We start from the raw sequence: 22555 nt of genomic DNA on the forward strand, positions 1-22555 counted from the left end.
CAGAAGAGTGTTCTTGTACTACCTTGATTGCATCAAAGAGTTCCGGGTGGCTGACCAACTTTTTTTATAGGGAATGTTTGAGCTAAAGAGGACCATCTCATGCTGGGTTTTCCTCTATATTAAAATGTTACTCCTTGGCAAAGAAGCAGCCTCCTGACAACCATATGTTCAATTTGACCAGGGCGAAAGCTGCCACCACAGCCCTGCAGCTTGGTGTTTCAATTATCTGGTGGAGACCTGGTCTAGCAGCAGATTTCTTACCGACCCACGCACCCTCTCCGAACTGCAGAATCTGAAAGACACGTTAGTGATAGATTCCTTACCTTAGAATATCCCCAGGCGTCAGACTGGATCCGGAAAGTTTTGCGTAGCAGTACCCTTGCGCGTCGGTAGGCGTAGTCTGCGGCTCCGCGTCCGTCGTCGGCGTCGTGGGCACTGTGATGACGTCGTCGGAGTACTTAGACGCCGCCTCCGCGTGCTGACGTCAGTTCTTCTTTTTTCCGCGCCAGCCAGCGCAGATCTGGAAAGAGCAGTTCCCTAGTCACTTTTTGACTAAACTTTTGTGATCTTTTTTGATCCATTTCGAAGTCTTTACGACTCCGACGGTGCCGTTAGGGATGCCCGGCTTCAAGCGTTGCGACGAGTGCGTCCGTACCATGTCGGTCACGGATCCCCACCGCTTGTGCCTGATGTGTTTGGGCGTCGACCATGACGACGAGGCCTGCTCAGACTGTCGGGCCCTTTCGAGGAAGGCCAGGCGGGAGCGGTCCCGCAGGCGACTCGAGATCCGCCAGTCGGCCGCGTGCCGTGTGAGGTCCCGGTCCTGGTCCTGGTCCCGGTCCCACGGGAGGTCGAGGGACAGGTCGCGGGGACGGAGCCGTCACAGCTCCGGGAGTCGGCGCCACTCCTCCGGGTCCAAGTCGTCAGGTAAGAAACATAAGAAGTCGAAGAGACATCGCTCTTCTGACTCCCCCCCGACGCTCGCGCGATGCGGCCGGGGGTTCGGGTGACACCGCCCACGTGGCTCCTCGTGAGTCCCGGGCGCCGCGTTCGGCCCCATACCCCCCGGTCCCTGGGCTGAACGCGACGCCGGAGGAGATAGAGCGCTTCCTCATGGCCATGAGGTCCCTTTCTCCTCCGACTGGTTCTGTGGCGCCTTCGGGCCCAGTGAACCCGTCTGGGGGCCCTGGTGGGTCGGGGGCTACGACCCCGACGCCGTCGGGTGCTTCGGCCTCGACGGCGCCTTCGGGCCCGGCACCGCAGGGCTCCACGATCCCGACACCGCCGGTGCCCTCGGGCTCGGCGCCGCAGGGTACAGCAGCCCCGGCGTCGTCGGTGCCTTCGGGCCCGGCGCCGCAGGGCACCGCTGGAACCTCCTCGGGCGATGGATCGTCACCGGTGGACCTTACGACCCCCCCCCGGCGTCGGTCCGTGTGGTGTCCCCTCCGGCGTCGTCCTCGGGCGGCGCCGTCCCCGATGCCTCCTCTCCCTGGGTTCCGACGTCGGGACGACGCCTATCGGCGCCGCTCTCGACAACGTTCGGAGATTTTCATTTCTATGAACCCACCTCATTCACTTATGACCCTGAATCTCAGGAGATGGGGGACGAGGAGAATTGGGAGGGGTCTGAGGACCCTCTGACCAGGGAGTGTCAGTCGTAACATGGACTGGACAGGAGACCTTGGGGAGGCCAGTGGCCTGGACACCTCTCCAGACACTGGATTTGTCTCTCCTCCTACCGTGGCTTCGGAGGAGGGCGCTACTTATAGTGTGGTGTTGACGAGGGCTGCTAAGGCCTTGGGCCTTGAGCTCCCCGTCGCGGCCGTGAGGACTAGTCTCCTCACTGAGGTCCTTAAGCCGCATCATGCTCCATGGAGCCTCTGCTGCCGTTTAATGAGGCCTTGACGGACGTTCTTTTGGGCACTTGGTCCAGGCCCGCTACAGGTTCGCCTGTAGATAGGAACGTGGCCAGACGCCACCGCCCGGCCCTGGGCGACCCATGTTTCCTGTCCACCCACCCCACCCCCGAGAGTCTGGTTATCCAGGCCTCTAACTCCCAGACCGCATTCCCGACGGCTCCCCCCGATCGGGAATCCAAGAGGTACGAGGCCTATGGCAAGAAGGTATTCTCGTCCCTTAGCTTGGGACTGCGGTCTTCCAACACCGCATGCCTCTTGGGCCGTTACACCCACTCTCTGTGGGAAACGGTGGCGGAAGTGCTGCCAGAGTGTCCGTTGGAGGTACGGGCCAAACTCGGCCAAGCCCTAGTGGAGGGCCGGGACGCAGCAAAGTATTCGATCAGGTGCGGACTGGATACTACTGACTCGCTGGACAGAGCGATGGCTACGACGGTGGCGATACGACGCCACGCCTGGCTGAGGTCCGCCAACTTCTCGGCAGACGTCCAAAATACACTCATGGTCATGCCGTTCGATGGCCGTCGCCTCTTTGGCGACAAGGCAGACCACGCGCTTGAGCACTTTAAGGACTCCAGGGCTACGGCCAAGTCCTTGGGCCTCTCGGCCCCGCGCCAGCAAATGGGTCCCTTTCGCTCCTTTCGTGGCCAAGGAAGGGGCACCCCCACACGTGCCGCCAGCCACTCACCGCAAACTGTCGTCCATCGCGGCGGCGGCCGTGGAAACCGCCGTGGAGGCGGTCGGGGAAACAAGCGGAGCCAGTCCACACCTGCCCCCGCAGCATCCGCCTCTAAACCCTCCTAATCCGTGCTTTTCGGCCCATGTGACGCCAGTGGGAGGCAGGGTTCGCCATCACCACTCTCACTGGCGCACAGTCACTTCGGACCGGTGGGTGCTGCAGATCGTCCGAAGGGGCTACTCCCTCCCCTAATAGACGACCCCTCAAGCCATGCCACCACAACACCACCGCGTATCGGGGGATCACTTGCGGCTCCTGCAGGAGGAAGTTTCGGCCCTCTTGGCCAAATGGGCCATCGAGCGCGTTTCTGGGCCAGAAGTAGGACGTGGTTGCTACTCCCACTACTTCCTGGTACCCAAGAAGGGCAAAGGGGGCCTACGCCCTATCTTGGATCTGAGGAACGTCAACGGCTTCCTCCCGAAGGAGAAGTTCAAAATTCTGACACTGGCTCAGGTCTTGGCTGCCCTAGACCCAGGAGACTGGAGGGTAGCGTTGGACTTGCATTATGCGTATTTCCACATCCCCGTTCTGCCAGGCCACCGGCGTTACCTGCGGTTCACGGTAGGCCTCGAGCCCTTTCAGTTTACCGTGCTCCCCTTCGGCCTTACCAGCGCCCCACGGGTGTTCACGAAGGTGATGGTGGTGGTCGCCGCTCACCTGCGCAGGTTGGGGGTCTCAGTCTTCCCCCTACCTAGACGACTGCTTGTTGAAGACGGGCTCGCCCCAGGCAGTCGTCAGCCACCTCCAGACTACGGCGGATCTCCTGCACCGGCTGGGATTTTCCATCAATGTGCCGAAGTCACACCTGTGCCCCTCACAGAAGCTCCTTTTCATCGGAGCGGTTCTCGACTCGGCGCAGTTTCGGGTTTACCCCCCCGAACAGCGGGTTCGGGATATACAGGCTCTGATTCCGATCTTCGGGCCGTTATCCCGGGTTTCGGTCAGGTTGACGCTGCGGCTTCTGGGGCTGATGGCCTCCTGCATCCTTCTGGTGCATCACGCACGGTGGCAGATGCGGGCTCTGCAGTGGGACCTGAAGTTTCAGTGGGCCCAGCACCGGGGCAACCTGTCGACCATGTCCTGATCTCTGAGGGCACTGCGAGACAGCTGCAGTGGTGGCTCACGGACCGCGATTGGGTCAACGGCAGATCCCTCTTCCTTCCCCAACCAGAGCACGTAGTTGTGACGGACGTGTCCCTCCAAGGCTGGGGAGGCCACTTGGGAGAGGTGGCGATCAGAGGACTCTGGTCGAGTCCCGGCTCCATATCAATCTGTTGGAGCTGCGGGCAATTCGTCTGGCACTGAAAGCATTCCTCCCGTCTGTCCGAGGGAGTGCAGTGCAGGTGTTCACGGACAACACCACCGCCATGTGGTACTGCAACAAACAGGGCGGTGTGGGGTCGTGGACCCTTTGCCAGGAGGCTCTGCGCCTCTGGCAATGGCTGGAACATCAGGGCGTGACTCTGGTGGTTCAACACCTGGCAGGTTCTCTGAACGCCAGGGCGGACTAACTCAGCCGTCTGTGCTCGATGGATCACGAATGGCGTCTGAACTCTGACGTGGCGCAAGGCCTCTTTCTGCGATGGGGAGAGCCTTGGTTAGATCTATTCGCCACCGAAGAGAACGCGCAATGTCATCAGTTCTGCGCGTTGGAATTTCCAAGGCGGCACTCGCTCGGAGACGCTATTCGTCGCGAGTGGAGCTGCGGTCTGTTGTACGCCTTTCCGCCTATACCTCTTCTGCCCAGAGTGCTGAAGAAGATCAAGCGCGACCGGGCACAAGTCATCCTTGTGGCTCCGGACTGGGCACAAAGGTACTGGTATCCCGAGCTACTCAGTATGTCAGTCGATCCCCCGGTTCGTCTGCCTCTTCAGGAGGACCTTCTGTCGCAGCAGCAGGGGACGGTCCTCCACCCGAACCTGTCCAGTCTCCACCTCCATGCTTGGAGATTGAGCGGCAACAGTTGAGGCCATTTGACTTGCCTCCTGAAGTTTGCAACATCATTCTGGCAGCCAGTCGTCCCTCCACGAAGACGGTATACGCCTGCAGGTGGAACAGATTTGTGGCATGGTGCACAGCAAAGGCTGTGGACCCACTCAATGCCCCTCTCTCTGAGGTTCTTCTCCTCCTTCTTTCTCTTGCCCAGCAGGGCTCTGCTCTGGGCACTATCAAGAGCTATCTTTCGGCTCTTTCAGCCTTTCTGAGGCTGCCTGACCAGCCTTCTTTGTTCAAGTCCCCTATCATAAACAGATTCCTGAAGGGCATCACTCATACCTATCCTCCTGTTCCCTTCGTGATGCCTCAGTGGGACTTGAACCTGGTTCTAACATTTCTGATGTGCGCTCCCTTTGAGCCACTTCATAACTGTCCACTTCGCCTTCTTTCTTTGAAGACTGCCTGCCTGGTAGCCATCACCTCTGCCAGGAGAGTGAGTGAGCTCCAGGCTCTCTCTTGTAAGGCTCCTTTCCTTTCAGTCCATCCGGACAAGGTTGTTTTGAGGACTAGGCCCTCCTTCTTGCCTAAGGTGGTCACGGGCTTCCACATTGGGCAGTCCATCACATTGCCCACCTTCTTTCCGCCTCCGCACCCCTCGAGAGAGGAGGAGAGGCTCCACCGTCTGGACCCAAAACGTGCGCTCTCGTTCTACCTGGATCGCACACGCCAGTTCCGGGTGGATGATCAACTCTTTGTTGGGTACGCGGGCGCTAAGAAAGGGAAAGCGGTGCACAAGCGGACCATTTCTCGATGGATTATCATGTGCATCCAGGCGTGTTACTCCTTGGCTAAGAAGGAACCTCCTGTTGGGCTGAGGGCTCATTCCACTCGAGCCACGGCCACTACAACTGCCTTGGGCCGAGGTGTGCCCTTGCAGGACATTTGCCAGGCAGCTACGTGGGCCTCGTTGCACACGTTTGCTAGGCACTACTGCCTGGACAGTCAAGTCCGGAGGGACGGCTACTTTGGCCGTTCCGTTCTCCAGGACTTTCTGGTGTAAATATTGGTTCGCAGACCCACCACCACGGGGATGGTATTGCTGGGGTATCTATTCTAAGGTAAGGAATCTATCACTAACGTGTCTCTTTCAGATGCACAAGTTACTACTTGTGTAACGATATATCTGTAAGAGACATTAGTTAGTGATAGATTCCTTACCGACCCTCCCATCCTCCCCGTTCTGCAAACCGATATCTAGGGTTAAGGTCATCCCCTTTCAGGGCCCTAGTTTCTTGGCACCAGTGTTGGTTTTTGTCATGGCTCTGCGCTTCTGGCGCGGAAAAGCTGTGGCTAAGAACTGACGTCAGCATGCGGAGGCGGTGTAAGTACTCCGCCGACGACGGACGCGGAGCCGCAGACGACGCCTACCGACGCGCAAGGGTACTGCTACGCAAAACTTTCCGGATCCAGTCTGACGCCTGGGGATATCTATCACTAACTAATGTCTCTTACAGATATATCGTTACACAAGTAGTAACTTGTGCATTAATTTGTGTCGGGACTGTTCCCCCCCCCCCCCCCCGCCCCCCCCCCCCCCCCTCCCCTTCAGGACCCTCGTCTTTTTAACACACCATTTTGGACGTCACGACTACAACTAACCCAATTCTGACTAGGTCGCATGGTGTTGACCAACGACTTATACCGGCGCGCAGAGGTACTGCTAAGAAAAATCTTCAGAAACTAGCCTGATGCCTGGGAGTTCAAAGGTAAGTAATCTGCGACTAGACTCTCTACCAGATAAGGTGTTACCGAAGGTAAGTAACTTGTCCGTTTAGTTGCATACAACATTTAGCGTTCATTGCAAAAGGAATAGCGTAAATGGGGTCTTTAGTATTCTATTTTGAGTGCAGAATTGGAAGTCTGTTAGGAGAAAGGGGACCTGTTTCTTCACTGCAGGACTTTGTTTGCTTGGGTAATCTGTTTTGGTAGCTCAAAATTCTATTTATGTCCCGAGTGGGAATTATAATTGGATACTTTTCCTGCATTGAAGTATTGAGTTGTCTTGGACATTGGTAACTCTTCAAGCATTTGAAAGGTAGGTGCTTCGAGAGGAAATGCCATAAATACCCTTTTACACATCACCTTTAAGTGAGGGGGGCTTAATTTTGGTTCTTAGTGATCGCATGGATGTGAATGAAGTGTAATTCTAGGAACATATCGCCCTTTTTAGTGAGGTCAAGGGACTAAAGTTGTGTAGCAGCTTGCTTCTCACATGACAAATTCATTCTCGGGTGATTAAATAGTGGTAGCGCACTAGAGTATAAATATAATCCACCTCTTATCTGCAGTGTGACCTGTGCCTTTGCAGTGTATGCCATCATAATTAGGGCTCCCGGTTTTATGGTATTTATTTTTGGGACATTTTCGTCTGTATTTATCCATATTTATTTGGGGTTTTGTGGAAAAATTAAGGTGAAATTGGTTTATTTCCACATATAACCGGTAAATATGCACTCATGCTTGAGTGGCTACTAGGTTTCAATGCTGCAAACAGGCGATAAATCAATGCACTTAGGAAAATATGCAAATGTCAGTATCAACCTTGTACATATCTACTGCTGTTAATGCCTCTTTACTAAAGGTTCTTTCTTTTTTAGCCCCCTTACCTATCACTCTACACAGCTATTGGCCTGGCAGTCATGACAGACCGTATTTAGCATTACTCAAAAAGCAACCCAATTCCCGTTTTTATCCACATTTTAAAATGAATACAGACAAGAAAGTAAATATTTTCTGTCTGTATTTATTTGTAAAAAAATCTGTAAAAACTGAAAACAGGGAGCCTTAAGTCAAGTCAAAGATAGCTTTATTCGATTCCATTAAAAAATCATAAAAGCACCTAAAATTACATTGATCAATCAACAAAGCAATCCTCTATACAGTTCAATTAAATTCTGTTTCAAGGAGAAATTTTGACACATTGAAGATCTGCAACTAATAATACTTTTTAAAAACATAGAGACCGCATTTGATCTTGTAGTAGTCGAATCCTAAAAAAGGCAGGTCTGCATTCTCAGTCCCCATACTTCTAGCAAGTGTAACAAGTATCTCTTCCTACTATGTGAGTAAAATTTACAAAATATGATGCAGTGTATGGGTGATTGTAAAGAGGAATCATCACAAGGGCATGGTATTAAGTTTTTTGACCAGTCATTTATATCTGGAAAAGTGGCCAGTCTAAAGAAAGTACCAGTTCTCAATTGTGTTAACAGTCTACTATAACTGGACCACTTAGGTGATGAATATATCTGAATGCCCGGGCCCTGCAATAGATATTGGTGTTGGATAACAGACACCTTCTTCCCCTCTACCCGCCAGAGTTTATCTTTCAGATACTCAAAGCAGGTCTCCTTCAATGCTTTTCTGGAGAGAGCGGATAAGGTAGATGGATCATTGTAGAGCTCAGGGTGGCCTAAGCTTTTACATATCTTAACCACTGGATATGTTTTGCGCCGTGATGTTTAACACAGTCCCGAATAATGGCCCTATTAAACTCTGTTTCAGTAGATGACCATACTTTGTGCCACAACAAAACTGGGGAAGTCTTTACCAAGTCTGATATATGGGCCAGGGCAAGCTCCTTGTGACATACTTGAGTGGAGGTAGATTTTGGGACGGCTAACGGGTATCTCAGAAAACCACTTTCACATGTTTGAATTTCCGAGCAATCTGCAACCCCCCAGATACCTGCTCCATATATGGCAGTCGACACGCATTTAGCCTTGTATATATCCAGCAAGATGCGTACCGGCCTCCTTCCCCCCCCCCCCCCAGTTTGTTAGCAAACTGTTTTACAGCTCCAATGGCCCGAGAAAAAGCCAATTTCCTTGAAGCTACAGCTGTCGACCATGTGCCTTTTTTGTTAAAAACGATCCCTAGATATGAAAAGGTATTGGTAAGACCCATCTTTGACTGTTTCAAGAAAGTGTTACAAGATACATTCATTTTAGATGAGCAGCACATGGTAAAGGTTTTCCCAATGTTAATCTTTAAACCTCTTGTGCCCATGTATTCTGAAAAGCTAGTTGGTGCCTTCTGGAGGCTTACTTGGGTCCTCTCCATTATAACCGCATCATCTGCGTACAAAAGTATAGGTACCGCAACACCTTCAATGCGGGGGTAGTCCAGATCTTGGTCAATTAAGAAAGTTGCCACACTATTTATATACAAATTAAATAAAAAGGGTGCCAAAATGCAGCCCTGCCGTACACCTTTCATTATTTGAAATGTGGCTGTTTCATTCACTGTTTTTGCCGAAACGCACCTTCGCCCCTGCCCCTCTATACAATTCTTTTATGAAGTTAATGATATTAGGGTCAATGCCGATATCTTTTAGAGTGTCCCACATCACTTCATGACTCAGACAGTCGAACGCTGAACTCGGATCAACGAAGGTCATAAATAAATTTCCCTTTTTGGCCACTACCTACTTTCCTGTGATCATGGCTAAATTAAGACCTTGTTCGACAGTGCCTAAGCCAGACGTAAAACCATACTGGAATTTAGAAAGGGCATTAACTTCCTTGGCCCATGTATGTAATCTGTTCAGTATGATTCTGACGGCCACTTTCATTAGGGGGTCTAGTAGTGATATTGGCCTATAACCCTTAGGATCACTTCGATCTCCCTTTTTAAAGATTGGCACTACGATCGCCTTCTGCCAGGTCGATGGAAATCCATTTTTACTGCAGCTGTTTAGTACATTTGTCAAGAGGGGTGCCCAAAGGGAGAAATTGGCCTTATAAATGTCTATCGGTACTCCATCTGGTCCTGGGGCTTTATTTGAGGAGCTTTCTGTAATAGCTAGTTCTACTTCCGTTAAGGAGAAGGCTATTTCCAGAGGGAATAGTCCCTGGGTATCATGCTCCTCAGTTGTCTGGTGGCCAAGACATTCTGAGCTAACATTCATTTTTCTTGTATAGTTCAGAGAAATGGTTTACCCATACGGCCTCCTCTATGGCTATCTCGATTGTATCCGTTTTCCTTTCTGCAAAAAAGGGGGCATTTACGGCCTTCCAGAAGGCGGTATTGTCTCTCAATGCACATGCCTTATGGAGGGCTTCCCAGGCATCCCCCTTTAGTTCTAGTTTCCTCTTCTTTACAGCAGCTTTATAACGTAATCTAGCTGACCTTATATCTGGAATGTTTTTGGGTATTTTTTTAACAATTGACATTAAAAAAGCGTGGGCTTTACTACACTCTGAATCAAACCAGCCTTCAATCTTAAGTCTCTCGCCTTCCCTTGACCTGCGTGTTAATTGATTACATATTTGACCCGTTATTTTTTGAAAGGCAGGTACAACCAGTGCTGGGGTAACCTCTTCCGCAAGACAGATCATAAAATCATTTAAATGGCCTGATATTAGAGTATGCAGGAAAGTGACTGGGTCCACCTTGTTCCATTTTATGGAATAACCGTTAACTCTAGACAGTGCAATTCCATGGCAGTAAATATTTTCAGCCACATCTGTGTTTTGGGGATTGTCCGTCCCAAAGCTAAAAGATGAGGAAATTGGAAAATGATCCCTCATTGCGTTGTCCTCCGTTTTAAAACTCAGAACACAGAGATGGTAACTTGTTGTTACTAGTGTGAAGTCGATCACTGACCTGAGGCCCCGTCCATTAAAGGTAGGTTAAAAAGTCACCTAAGGGCTACAAAACACATTTGCGAATCCTAAATCCCATTCATAAATCAAGTTATTCAAAATATTCCCAATCTTAGAGTGCTCAAAATTAGTACAGGGATCTCCCTTAAGATTGATCAGCCCACATGTGCCAAACTCACTGAGAGGGCATAGGTGGCAATTAAAATCACCAGTCAGAATGACACGCATCTTTTGTTGCCCGGAATCCTGTTGAGTATGGAGGATGCTATTTAGGTCCCTCAGGACCTTATCTGCATCATCCTTCGGGATGTTGTTATATAAGTTAATCAGGAGGACCTGTTGTTTTCCTCCCACCTTAAGTAGGAGTAGCTGATAGTAGTCTCCCCCTGTACTTAAAGTTGTTACCACCATGTTCAACATATTTGATATGAAAAGAAAAAGACCACCTGAACTCCTGCCCCTACTAGTCTGTTTCGCTGCTGTGAAGAAAGTGCGATAGCCATTTATATGTATCTCCTGTTTTTCCCAACATTCCTGTAAACAAATGACGTTGAAATTATCTACAACTGACAGGAATGTGGGTTTATTAACTTTACTTGTTAGTCCAGCTATATTCCAAGACAGGAGGGTTAAATTTCCCCCTGACTCCTCCTGCATGGGACTACCGTTATCCTGAGATTTAGGTTCTGGAAGTTGTCCGTGATCCCCCAACCGGTCACTTAAGACTATTGGGCAGTGAGCCCTACTGCCCAGATCTTCAAGGGCAAAGATAGTTCCAGTACAATCATCGAGGGCCTTCCCCTTTACTAATGGACAGTCGATAGTGAGGTTATCTACCCCATTATCTAGCTTTTGCTCAAATGATGAATTGATTGTAGGATGGGCGGTCCTACTTAAAGGCGTGATTGTGTTAGTTAGCCCCCTCCTGCACTCATCTATGCTCCCTGACATCGTTTCCAGTCAGTCCACCATCTCGAGGCAGCTGTACCTATTGGCCGTGGGAATCCCCCTCCAGTTTTCCATATGTAAAAGGTTCCTGTTTGGGTATCCTCCCCACTCTTGGTATCCTAAATTCCCCCAATGCCCTCCGTAATCAAAGCATTGATAATTCCTAAGTGGGTAGTAGTATGAAAGCCGTCTAGTTTCTATCCCTACATCACTAGTTTGTGTTCTCCATGTGCAAATATAATCAACTGTGCGCCGGTCCTCAAAATTGACCAGCACGCAGTCCCCTTTTATTATTTTCCACTCATGCCCTACCCATGGCACCCTACGCACCAATAAAATCTTACTGGATATATTTGGTGGTAGGGGGCGATTTATGTTGAGCCAATGGGAAACTTTATTTTTTAATGACCAACTTGGTTCCTCGACAAACTCTTCCAGTTCCGGAACCCCTGTCAGGACTACTACTTAAGGACTCGCCTCTGGGGGCAAGTTCACAGCAAATCTGCACTCTATAACCCCTCTTACCCCATGTTTTTTTAGGGTGAACGACGGGGGTATTAGATGGATTCTCCTCCCTCCCAGGTTGCTGAGTAGGTCCAGGGGGTCTATCAGGTGCTTTCTTCTCAGTTGCAGTTGCAGGGTTAGAGAACTTTTTTCACTGGTGTTAAGGGTGTTTTAGTTGGTAGCCCTGATTGACCAGCCTTGGGGGGGTTTAATATTCGGTATCTTTTTTGCCCCAGAGTTCACTGGGTTCTTGGTCAGGTTATGCAATTCATTAAGCTGGTTTTTTTTTTTTTTTCATTTCAAGTTTTTTTTCTTTTTTTCCATCAACATCAGAATTACATATTCATAATACATTGCCAGAGAAACAAACAACAAAAAAAAGAAAAAAAAAAAAATATATATATATATATATATATATATATATATATATATATATATATATATATATATATATATATATTCATTCCTGCAATTCGGAAAGCATTAACGCCAATTTTAAAACTAATGAAGCATTTTTTTCCAAATACACAAAGAGCTTTAGACACAATGGAAGACCATCATTAAGACATATCTCACATATTCTTAATTGCGTCTGACTTTCCACCTATTTCATCTTAAGTCTCTCCCAACCTTCTTTTCCATTCAATTATTGGGGCCCATATCCTCTGTCCAGCCTCTTTTTTTTTTCCCTACCTTTTTTTTCATATAGGGCCATTTCTAATATATATATGGCCAGTACACGAGAGATCCATTGTTGTAATGTTGGGGGGTTTGGGTCTTTCCAGAGTGTTGCTATACATAGTCTGCTGAGAGTCATAGCTAAGTACAGAAATTCATGGTGAACGTCTACACCCGCCCTCACTACACCCAAAGTCATGACTTCATCTGTCAGAGTTAAATGTATCCCCAGAGAGTCGGACAAGAATTGTTCCAAAGATTTTTTATATATATCCAGAGAGCGGCATGATGCAAACATATGGATTGTATCTGCTTGTGTGGATTGGTATCTCGGACAGATGCCCCCGTTATTTCCCCCCCACTGCGCTATTTTTTGAGGGGTATAATAAAGTTAAACATAGTCTTATATTGCTGAGATTGTAAATTTGCTACTCTTAAGACCGAATTTGACAGTTTTAATGACTTCTCTGCCTCATTTCCTGTTAGACCTAGTTTAACTCTCTCATTAAGCTGTTTTTCAATGTTTACTAAGTGGTGCGAGGAGGGTTTTAAATAGTTTCCCCATTTTGGCTAAAAGTTAACCCTCGGAATCCTCCTTAATTTCCACATCTGTGCTTATTAAAACCTCTGCTCCACTGGGGTCCGAAACCATATTTTCTGCTTCTATTGATAATCGTTCATGCCCTTTCTTGCTAGACTGTTCTTGGCCCATCCCCTGTTTGTTGGGTGTATTACAAGTGCCCTTGGGTTTAGCTGCTTTGGATTTTTTTTGCCCCTGGGATAGTCATGTTAATATTAATGCTTTTCTTTTTAGGAATTGCACCCTCCCTCCTCTCCCTGCATAAGCTGGTACTTATTTCCTCTTGTGAGCACTCGAAAATTAGTACTGGGTTTTTTCCAAGTCTGAATCTGAAATCAACGATGAGTCTAATAGGGAAAGCGAGGTTAACTGATCTCCCCCAGGCGGCATACTATGCACCTCTGCGTTAACCTCTAAGAGGGCTGCTCCCTTTGCCGCTTCCGGGGTGCGAGCCGCAGCGAGGTGCCCCATAGACTACCTTTTTGCAAATGCTAAGTCTTGGGACACCCTGCGTTCCATTCGGCTGATACCCTGATCAATTACTGAATTTGCCCGTGTTATGAAGTTATCGAAGGTGCCTGTTAATTTAGCTCCCTCTGCAGCAGTTTTGCTCCTGATACCTCGAGTGGACATGGTTATTAGTTAACGTAATGTGTATCCACAGTTCAAATATAGTTAAGTAATGTCACACAGGCATACATACTATTTACTCTGTTGTAGGCGAAAGAGGGAGGGCCCGGTCCAGTCTCACCCGGTCTTTAACGGGCTTAAACGGGCCCGCCCTTGGCCCGGGCTCATCCTGCGCGCGTGGCGCGATACGTGGGAGGGGCCTGATTGAAAAGGGCGGGTAGGCGGGCTAATTAGGGGAAGAGGCACCAGCTGGCAGCAACAAGGAATGCTGGTCCTCGCAGTCCCCTGCACCCGCGTCTCTCCAGCAGCAAAGTTGGTAAGTCACGATTCACAACCCAGCACAGGGGCCACAGAAGAAAGGCAGCTGATATCGATGTTCACCACACACCTCCAGGGAACACACAAGAAGGCTCAGCAGCGCGCGGTATCCGCGAAGCGGGGGCCGCAAGATGTAATATAGGCTGCGAGCGGCAGGCGGGCTAATTAGGGAAGAGGCACCAGCTGGCAGCATCAAGGAATGCTGGTCCTTGCAGTCCCCTGCACCCGCGTCTCTCCAGCAGCAAAGTTGGTAAGTCACAATTCACAACCCAGCACAGGGGGGCCACAGAAGAAAGGCAGCTGATATCGATGTTCACCACACACCTCCAGGGAACACACAAGAAGGCTCAGCAGCGCCTTAATCATAATCTATGAATGCATGTATAAGGGTTATACTGATGCCACGATTGAAGGGGAGTAGGAGATGTGGTTTCTTTTTCTATTGCAATATGCCGCTTAAATAGAGGTAGGTGATGCCTACACTGCGTAACTGGCCCAGGGCACAAGGTAAAGTTTGAGGTTTGCGTCTAAAAAAACTACCTTGTTGGTAAGGTAGAGTCCGAATTTCCCATATGAGTTTGAGTTGCTTACCTGTCCACGCTAGCCCAATCATTAAAGATATAAGGGATTTAAAGAATGAATTGAACGGGGGGGGGGGTGAGAATATTGGCGTAATGATAGAGCAGCCTGGGCAGCAGCCATCTTCATCAAGGCTTTGTGTTCTGCTATTGAAAGTTGGAGAGTAGACTATCGCTCCACCTGGTCTTCTCGCTTGGAAATGGCAGTGATAATTGACTCGTATGAACTTATTTTTGTTGCGACTAGTCTGCATCCTGATGCACTTAACTGCCTCCACATAATGGAAAGTTGCAAACAATAGCTGCAGAGATTGTGTGGCATTTGAATTACTAGGTCCTTACCACACTGCTGTAACACAGAGTAGTGGAACGAGTTCCAGTTCATAAAGGATCCTGGCTTACCCAGACTCCTGAGAATAGCAACAAGATATTTGTACTCTGGGGAGTTAAATGCTTTAGCAGCATCCAGGAATATTACTGCTGCTTCTATTTTTTTTGTCTAACTGGTGTGAGGGTGAACAAAGTGCATAGGTTCCGGACCTTACAGAAATGAATCTTGCCTCGTCTAGACCACCAGACCTCTGAGGAGAGAGACTAATCTATTAGCGATTTGTTTAGTGAGGATTTTTGTGTTGGACACAACAAGATGATGGACAGAGTGCTGAAACTTTTCAAAAGCTCACCCCTAGTCAAGAGATCTGGGTTAAATCTTTTGTTCTTTTGCTCACCATGCCACCCCAGTTTGCACCCAGCCATAAGCAAATCAGTCTTGACCCTGCTCCCCATGAGAACAGTTCTGCCTGAACTTCAGGCCAGGGACTGGAAACGAGCATCCTGTGTCCGGTTTTGGGGTATCACCCCCTCATCAGCCAGGCTAGCTTGAATCAAGTGCCAGAGCAAGCAAAGGACCCACGTCTGGGCATGCCCTTGGACACTTAACTCGAACGTAGCAAGCAATACAAGGTGATGTAAGGAGTGTTGAAACTTTTCAAAAACTCACCATCCGTCAAGAGTTTTGAGGGAAAGGGCCCTGTAGTATTCACATCGGTCTGGAGGCTCCCCAGGTTTGTCTAAGATGATAGAGAGGCTCCCTCATTGATGGTGGAAGCATAGATTATGTGCACCTCCTCAAACAACAAATTTAGTTACTGTTTCTGAATCCCAACTCTCACTTATTGTGTAGTTCATGCAGTTGGGTCCTATTAGAAAGACCCCATGTAATGCTACTTTTAATTTTTTATGATGAACAGATTATTTTTGATGGTTCAAAGTATTTGCTTTTTTTGCATTAATGGTTGGCTGCACCAACAATCACTAGTTTTTTGGCTTTGCTTTAATGCTGAGAACAATAAAGTTCTTATCTTTTTTTTTTTTAGTGTCATGAAATGAGGAGACGAACCTTATGCTACACATTCCAAAATTACTTTACCCAAAAAAGGCTGCTAAGCTCAGATATGCAATTAAGCAGCTGTTAAGGCATTTAACACCAATCACTACTGTCTGCTGCTCGCCACACATACTTTCCATTCTGCATGAATTCTAATTATTAACAAGACATTCTTCACTCATTTCAACCTCATTGGGCACTGCCAATTCCATGTAGCTCTACTTTAGACCCAGGAAACAAGGTGCATTTGCCTGGTCATAACAAACTCACTCAGGTTGTTCCGATTAAGAATGAATTGTATTATGTTCTCGCTGGATTTCCTTATTTCATGAACCACCTCTACAGAATCTCTTCCTTCCCCATCCACCAATTAGTTGCTCCTTTGTCACATTAGTCTGTTCCTTTCCAGCCACACGAGTGACTGGCCTCTTAAAAATCTTTTTGGGGGTTTTTACACCATCATTCATTCTTACATATGTCCTGCACTGGTTGGGAGGTAACCTTTGCATTGCATAGGGAAATCCGACATTTTGAATATTTAAAGCGGAAGTCTTAAAGTTACCAGCAAGATTTCTGAAAGTGTATGAAGGCCATTGCAATAAAAAATCTGGTCCCAGAAAAGGGATAGCCCTATAATCTACTTGAAATTTGGGCATATACACTGTCTAAGAGGATAGATTATACTAACATTAATTTCTAAGTAAACGGATGCCTACAAAATAGTGCACATGGTATCTTACTCTAAAATGCATTGATAGCTATTTGAACTGATTAGATAGCCACCATTTTTTTCTCCAGTAATTGTAACAAAATCATTCAAGTTGTAAACCTTATGCGTGCCCATCTCTAAGAGGAGAGTTAATAGTGGGCAACCCAGTATACCCTTGAGGGTTTGGGCAAAAAGTATGATAGGGTGAAGATACCTTCAAGGGATTTTAGTAAAACAAGAATTTTGGAATCACTTAAGGAATGAAATCGTGTGGGCTTAGTGATTTGAGCCCACTAGTGCTGGTTATGCAACAACAGAGTGATGTATATTCAAGACTGTCACTTGTTAGTGATCAGAAAAAGGAGAGAGCAAAAAGGGATTGAAAGACGGGTGTATCTTTAAAAAAAGTATTTAATCTTTTATCAAATCAAGTTAAAATGTTGGGTACAAGATGAACAGCAATGACGCAGAAGGGAAAATACATTAGTCTACACAGCCCTTACTACATCAATTGCTCAAGCTTTTCTACCTATCACATAATTAAACATTCAATGGTAGATAAAGCCACAGTCGAAACTGTGGCTTTATCTACCATTGAATGTTTAATTAATTCTGTGATAGGTAGAAAAGCTTGTGCAATTGATGTAGTAAGGGCTGTGTAGACTAATGTATTTTCCCTTCTGCGTCATTGCTGTTCATCTTGTACCCAACATTTTAACTTGATTTGATAAAAGATTAATACTTTTTTTAAAGATACACCCGTCTTTCAATCCCTTTTTGCTCTCCTTTTTCTGATCACTAACATGTGACAGTCTTGAATATACATCAATCTGTTGTTGCATAACCAGCACTAGTGAGCTCAAATCACTAAGCCCACACGATTTCATTCCTTAAGTGATTCCAAAATTCTTGTTTTACTAAAATCCTTTAAAGGTATCTTCACCCTATCATTTCTAAGAGGAGCACTACAGTTGTAATACATAAAATTATTTTTTGAACCGGAAGGAATGCCAACATTTGGGACCATTTCCCTAGCTCTGCTTCTAACTCTTGCTGCAGGTTAGGACACTGGAACAATATGTGTCTAACTACTTGCAAAACTTCCACAAGGGTTCAATTGTTATGATATGGACTATTGTTTTTAAAAGACTGGTTTCACAATAATGGAAATTTCAAATACATTATCTTGAATATTGTACATAAGATTTAAGCATTGAAGTATTTTCTTTGTAAAAAGTAATGTTGGTATGATAAATGCCTAAGGGAGTTTTCCCTTGTCGATATACAATTGAAAATCTGTGCATTGTGAAACCATATACAAATACATTTAAGAATTGCCTCAACTCTCTTAATTGAATGTCATGCCTTTTGTGTATATAACAGAAATATGAATGCACATATGAGTTTTTGCTCATAGCTGGAGTGAATGTGCTAAAACATCTTTGTTTGCTTTGCTAGTTATTATGGAACTACAAGCTAAACCTGACAACTGATCCAAAATTTGAGTCCGTGGCACGTGAGGTCTGCAAGTCTACCATCTTAGAGGTGAGCAATTCCATAAAACTGTCATGAATTTTGCTTGTGGGTGCTGAGTGTGAAGCAGACATTTAGTTAACATGTGCTTTGGCATTATTTTGTAACTCTCTATGGGTGACGTTCTCAAGTATGCTATTGCTCCAGAATGAAAAGCTCCTTGTGATATTGCATTGGATGTTTTCAGTTTTTGGTGATAGACACTGGTTTACCAAGTGTGTGGTATTACTGTCCTTTGTGCAGGGGGTCTCTGGTTGAGATAATCTGGCTGTTTTGATATTCTGTGTGCGGTTCCAATTCTTTGTGGTGGTTCTGAGACTGTTTAGCTTTCATTAACTTGCTCCAGTGTTGCGAAGGAGAGCTGGGTTTTTGGTGCTTTCTTTTGAAGTGCCTTATAGAACATTCATAAAAGAGAAGCTGTGGTTCTTGGAGTGAAGCTTTATTTGAGACCTAATTTTCCCATCGTTCATTTCATTAAAAATGAGTTTGTTCTTCGGTGTGAGATTGTAGGCCCTGCCATAGAAAATTGCTTGCACCAACCCCAACAGACCGTTGTAATATTGCAAAAGTAGTCTTAAGCTCACGTAAGTACACCTTTTCAGAAAAATGTCCACTTTTCAACAGATCAAAGAATGTGCAAATGAGCCACCTGGAAAAGGCTACCTGGTGTCCTGCTTGGTTGACCATCGAGTGAATATCACAGAATACCAGTGCCATCAGTATATCACCAAGATGACTGCCATCATTTACAGTGACTATCGTCTGATATGTGGCTTTATGAACGACTGCAAGAATGACATCAATAAACTGCGATGTGGCAGCATTCGTCCTGGAGAGAAGGTACTGCTTCATACAGTTAACCATTATTTTTGTGTTCTTGAGGTTTTAGTTAAGTTAATCATTTGATTGGTTTCAGATTTTGTTAATTAAAAAGCCCATTTAGATCGCATTGTAAAAACCTTTAGTTAGACCATGATCATGAGCACATAAAGAGACTATTAGAACTTTGGCAGTTAAACATTGATTGAAAAATAAATAAAATTATAGTTCGAACATTGAGAAGAGGCCCTGATTTCATTTACTTATGTTGAACATCTAATGTACAACAGATTCCTCCAATAAAAAGAGGCCATTATTTAGAGGAAGTCCAAGAATGTGGCAAGAGTGTAGCTTTTGCCTTCTGTCAGCTTTATATTCCAAGGCTTTCATGTGTGCATGCAGTTGTCTGTAGCAGGTACTATTAATGAGAAAACGGAAAGCCCCAGAAACAACTAAAGTCCCAGTTAACACAAAAAAATAGGAAACCTGCGGGGGCTGGTGCTCTCATAGATGTGGACAGAATCACTAGATTCGATGATATTGATCATTTAATTGAGGAAGTAGAGACCATGCTGAACGTTGAAACATCTAATACTAAAAATAAAACCAGCTCTGCAAAAGTACCAGAAATTTTTAAGAGCGAAAACAACGATTAAATCAAATACTGCCCGCAGAAACTAAGGGTTTGCATAAAACCACATTGGTACTTTAAGCACCCTTGACTTAGCAGTTGCAATTGGTAATGAAGCGAGAGGCCTTTACTTGTGAGCATTTGTCAAAACCTAACCGGCTGCCACCGTCTCCCAAAATAAACATTGTTCCTAACATCTCTTACCTTTTAATAGGTTTGCTCTTGTAGCTGATACAGGGACAATCTGAGTCTTCGCCCACACGTCAGACACAGATCATAGCTCGTGTTTCACCTATAGTTAACAGAACCCATACAGATTTAAATGTTGATACTTCTCAGCCATCTACAGACACTGGTGACCTGCTCATTCTGCACAGCAAACTGGATACCTTGAAGCATTTCATTGTATCTGTAACTTAAAAAATTACAAAGATCAAAGCAGTTCTATCGGCAATTGCTCCTGCAAACACGCCTGTAAGCAAGGGGCTTCAGAAGGGGTCTTGATTTGGTAAAAATCTTGCTGTCGGGGAGCCCCCAGATCTTTCGGCTCTGATGCAGTGTCATCCTTGCGCCTAGGATATAAATAATATTCAGGCAAACCAAGCTCAGTGTTCAGGCACCAAACCGATGCACAGTTTATATCAACAGATTACAGCCCCACACAGTTGACAGAATAATATGGATTCTAAATTTCTTGTGCCCTCTGACAAGCCTTCTGAATGCTTATATGGCCCAAGACCATCCTTTTGTATGTTGCAGTGATGGGCCACTTTTGGGCCAAACCTTGGAGTATGAGAAACCACTTTCATCAAGCATCTAGACTGGCACCATCCACAGTTCTTGGAGAGACCCTCCTATCCAGATCATGGAGAAGTTCCCAGGAGGGTATTTTATTTGACTTATGCACTGAATCAGGGTGAAGCGCAATTGTCTCTTTGTAATATGGTCTGACATTGAATATGTGAGATGGTGTGATGTGGGCTCGGCAATTTCGGATTTTATTCTAGTTTAATTTAATAATGAGACGCTGGATGAAGGCCTTCTAAATCATGAACTTCATACTTGCCATCTCCAAGGACCTCCAGCTTATGAAATAAGCTCAACCTGTCTCCCCTGACTACTCAGTTCACTTCTAAAAACTTAAGGCACCCCCTCTACTCAAGGTTCCATATGCCACAATCTGCTGCTGGACCAGACGTATCGGGCCTGAATACAAACAACTAACTAAGGCATCACATCCATCCCGCTGCACTGGACGATTGGATTAGGATTGATATTGGACAACCAGCTGGTTACCATTGTACGGACATGTGGGAACCTCAATTAAACTTTTCTATGATCTCATGGAATTTGGCTGGGGATAAAATCCAAATTAATTGAGACTGAAAGGTCATCTTATATAGGCGATTATGATGTATGCGTGTTCCAAGAAACCTGGGCAGTGAACAAAGTGTCTGTTAATAGTTTTGCATCATATTTTGAGGAAGCTAAACCCCCAGGGAAACATGTCCCGGCTGCTGGTGGGTTGTTAATATTAGTGAAAAGTATTGTTTTGTGTTTGCATTAGTTGGTGGTTGACTCCCCTGATTTAATGGGAGTCTATTTTAGGGTTCTTTCCTGTTAGTTTATTGTATTATTTAGCGCTTATGTAAGGAACAGGAGTATACTCACTATACTTCCTCATTCCAAAAAAGGACGGGTCTCTCAGACCAATATTGGACCTCAGGCCCCTCAACCTGTACATTTTATCAGAGCATTTTCATATGCTCACTCTCCAACAAGTCTTACCACTGCTTCACCAGGGAGACTTCCTAGAAACTCTAGACCTCAAAGACGCATACTTTCATATACCAATACACCCTGCTCACAGAAAGTATCTAAAGGTTTACTATTCAAGGACAGCACTACCAGTTCAAAGTCCTACCATTTGGTGTAACAGCTACACGGGTGTTCACCAAATGCCTAGCAACAGTGGCAGCACATCTCCGGAGACACAACCCATCTCACTTTTTATTCTTGTACTGCACTGATCGCTACCTCACATATTTATATACATTTTTTTGTAAACTGCGCCCAGCTCTTTCTATTCTTGTAAGCTGCACCCATTTCACTTTTTATTCCTGGATTACACCAACAGCTACCTCTTATATTTTGGTTATGTGGGTTGATCACTAGTTCACTAGTGCCACTTTTGTATTTTGTAACTTTCTGTATGCATTTGCTCTACTGCAATTACACCATCAGCTACCTCTTAAACTTTGGTTATGCTGGTTGATCACTAGTGCCACTTTTGTACTTTGTAACTTACTGTATGTATTTGTTTTTCTGCACACTCTTATATTTGGGTTATGCTGGTTGATCACTAGTGCTACTTTTGTACTTAGTAATTTACTGTATGTATTTGTTTTCCTGCACATGTGTACCACTATTGTGCATTCTCCCATACCCACCTAAACCACCATCCCAACATGGATCCTATCGGCAATCACACATAAAATCAACTACCCACCGACACTCACCAAAAAAGCCGCTAAACGCCTTAAACACAACTTCCTTAGGTCACACTCTGAAACCCCCTTTGCTGACACCTACTTCTCACCGGTCAATGGATCACTGAACACCGATATCATCTTCCACACCACACGCAGAGCTCAATGGAGAAAAGCGTTCCTCACCTTACTCACCTTCTCCTCCACCAGGAAATCCGCTCACAGCCTAACTCTCTCCATCCCACCATCCCAACTCTTTCCAGGCAGAGCCACCATCACTATTTACAATAACGGGATTGTCCTATCTCAATCCACAGACAGGAACCTGGAACTACTAGACAACCTGTTCCCCACTTTCAAAGAGCACCTCTCCAATTCGCGGACCAACACTCATATCTCCTCCAGTCCCACCAACCATGACCTCACAGCTCCCACCACCCACAACCATTCTAACCTATCTCAGCGCCAGTTAGCCACTACATACTCCTCAATCAG

General features: G+C 46.3%; 1 protein-coding gene across 1 annotated transcript in view; it reads left to right on the forward strand.

The window, feature by feature from the left end:
* The window catches only part of GLG1 (golgi glycoprotein 1), a 792605-nt gene that overhangs the window by 125478 nt on the left and 644572 nt on the right, over positions 1-22555 (forward strand). The window contains exons 3-4 of the mRNA XM_086945268.1: positions 18047-18133; positions 18746-18961. Coding sequence (XP_086801394.1) covers positions 18047-18133; positions 18746-18961 — 303 coding nt within the window. The remainder of the gene's footprint in view (positions 1-18046; positions 18134-18745; positions 18962-22555) is intronic.

This window comes from Lissotriton vulgaris, chromosome 12 (genome assembly GCF_964263255.1).
Source record: "Lissotriton vulgaris chromosome 12, aLisVul1.2, whole genome shotgun sequence".
Lineage (NCBI taxonomy): Eukaryota > Metazoa > Chordata > Amphibia > Caudata > Salamandridae > Lissotriton > Lissotriton vulgaris.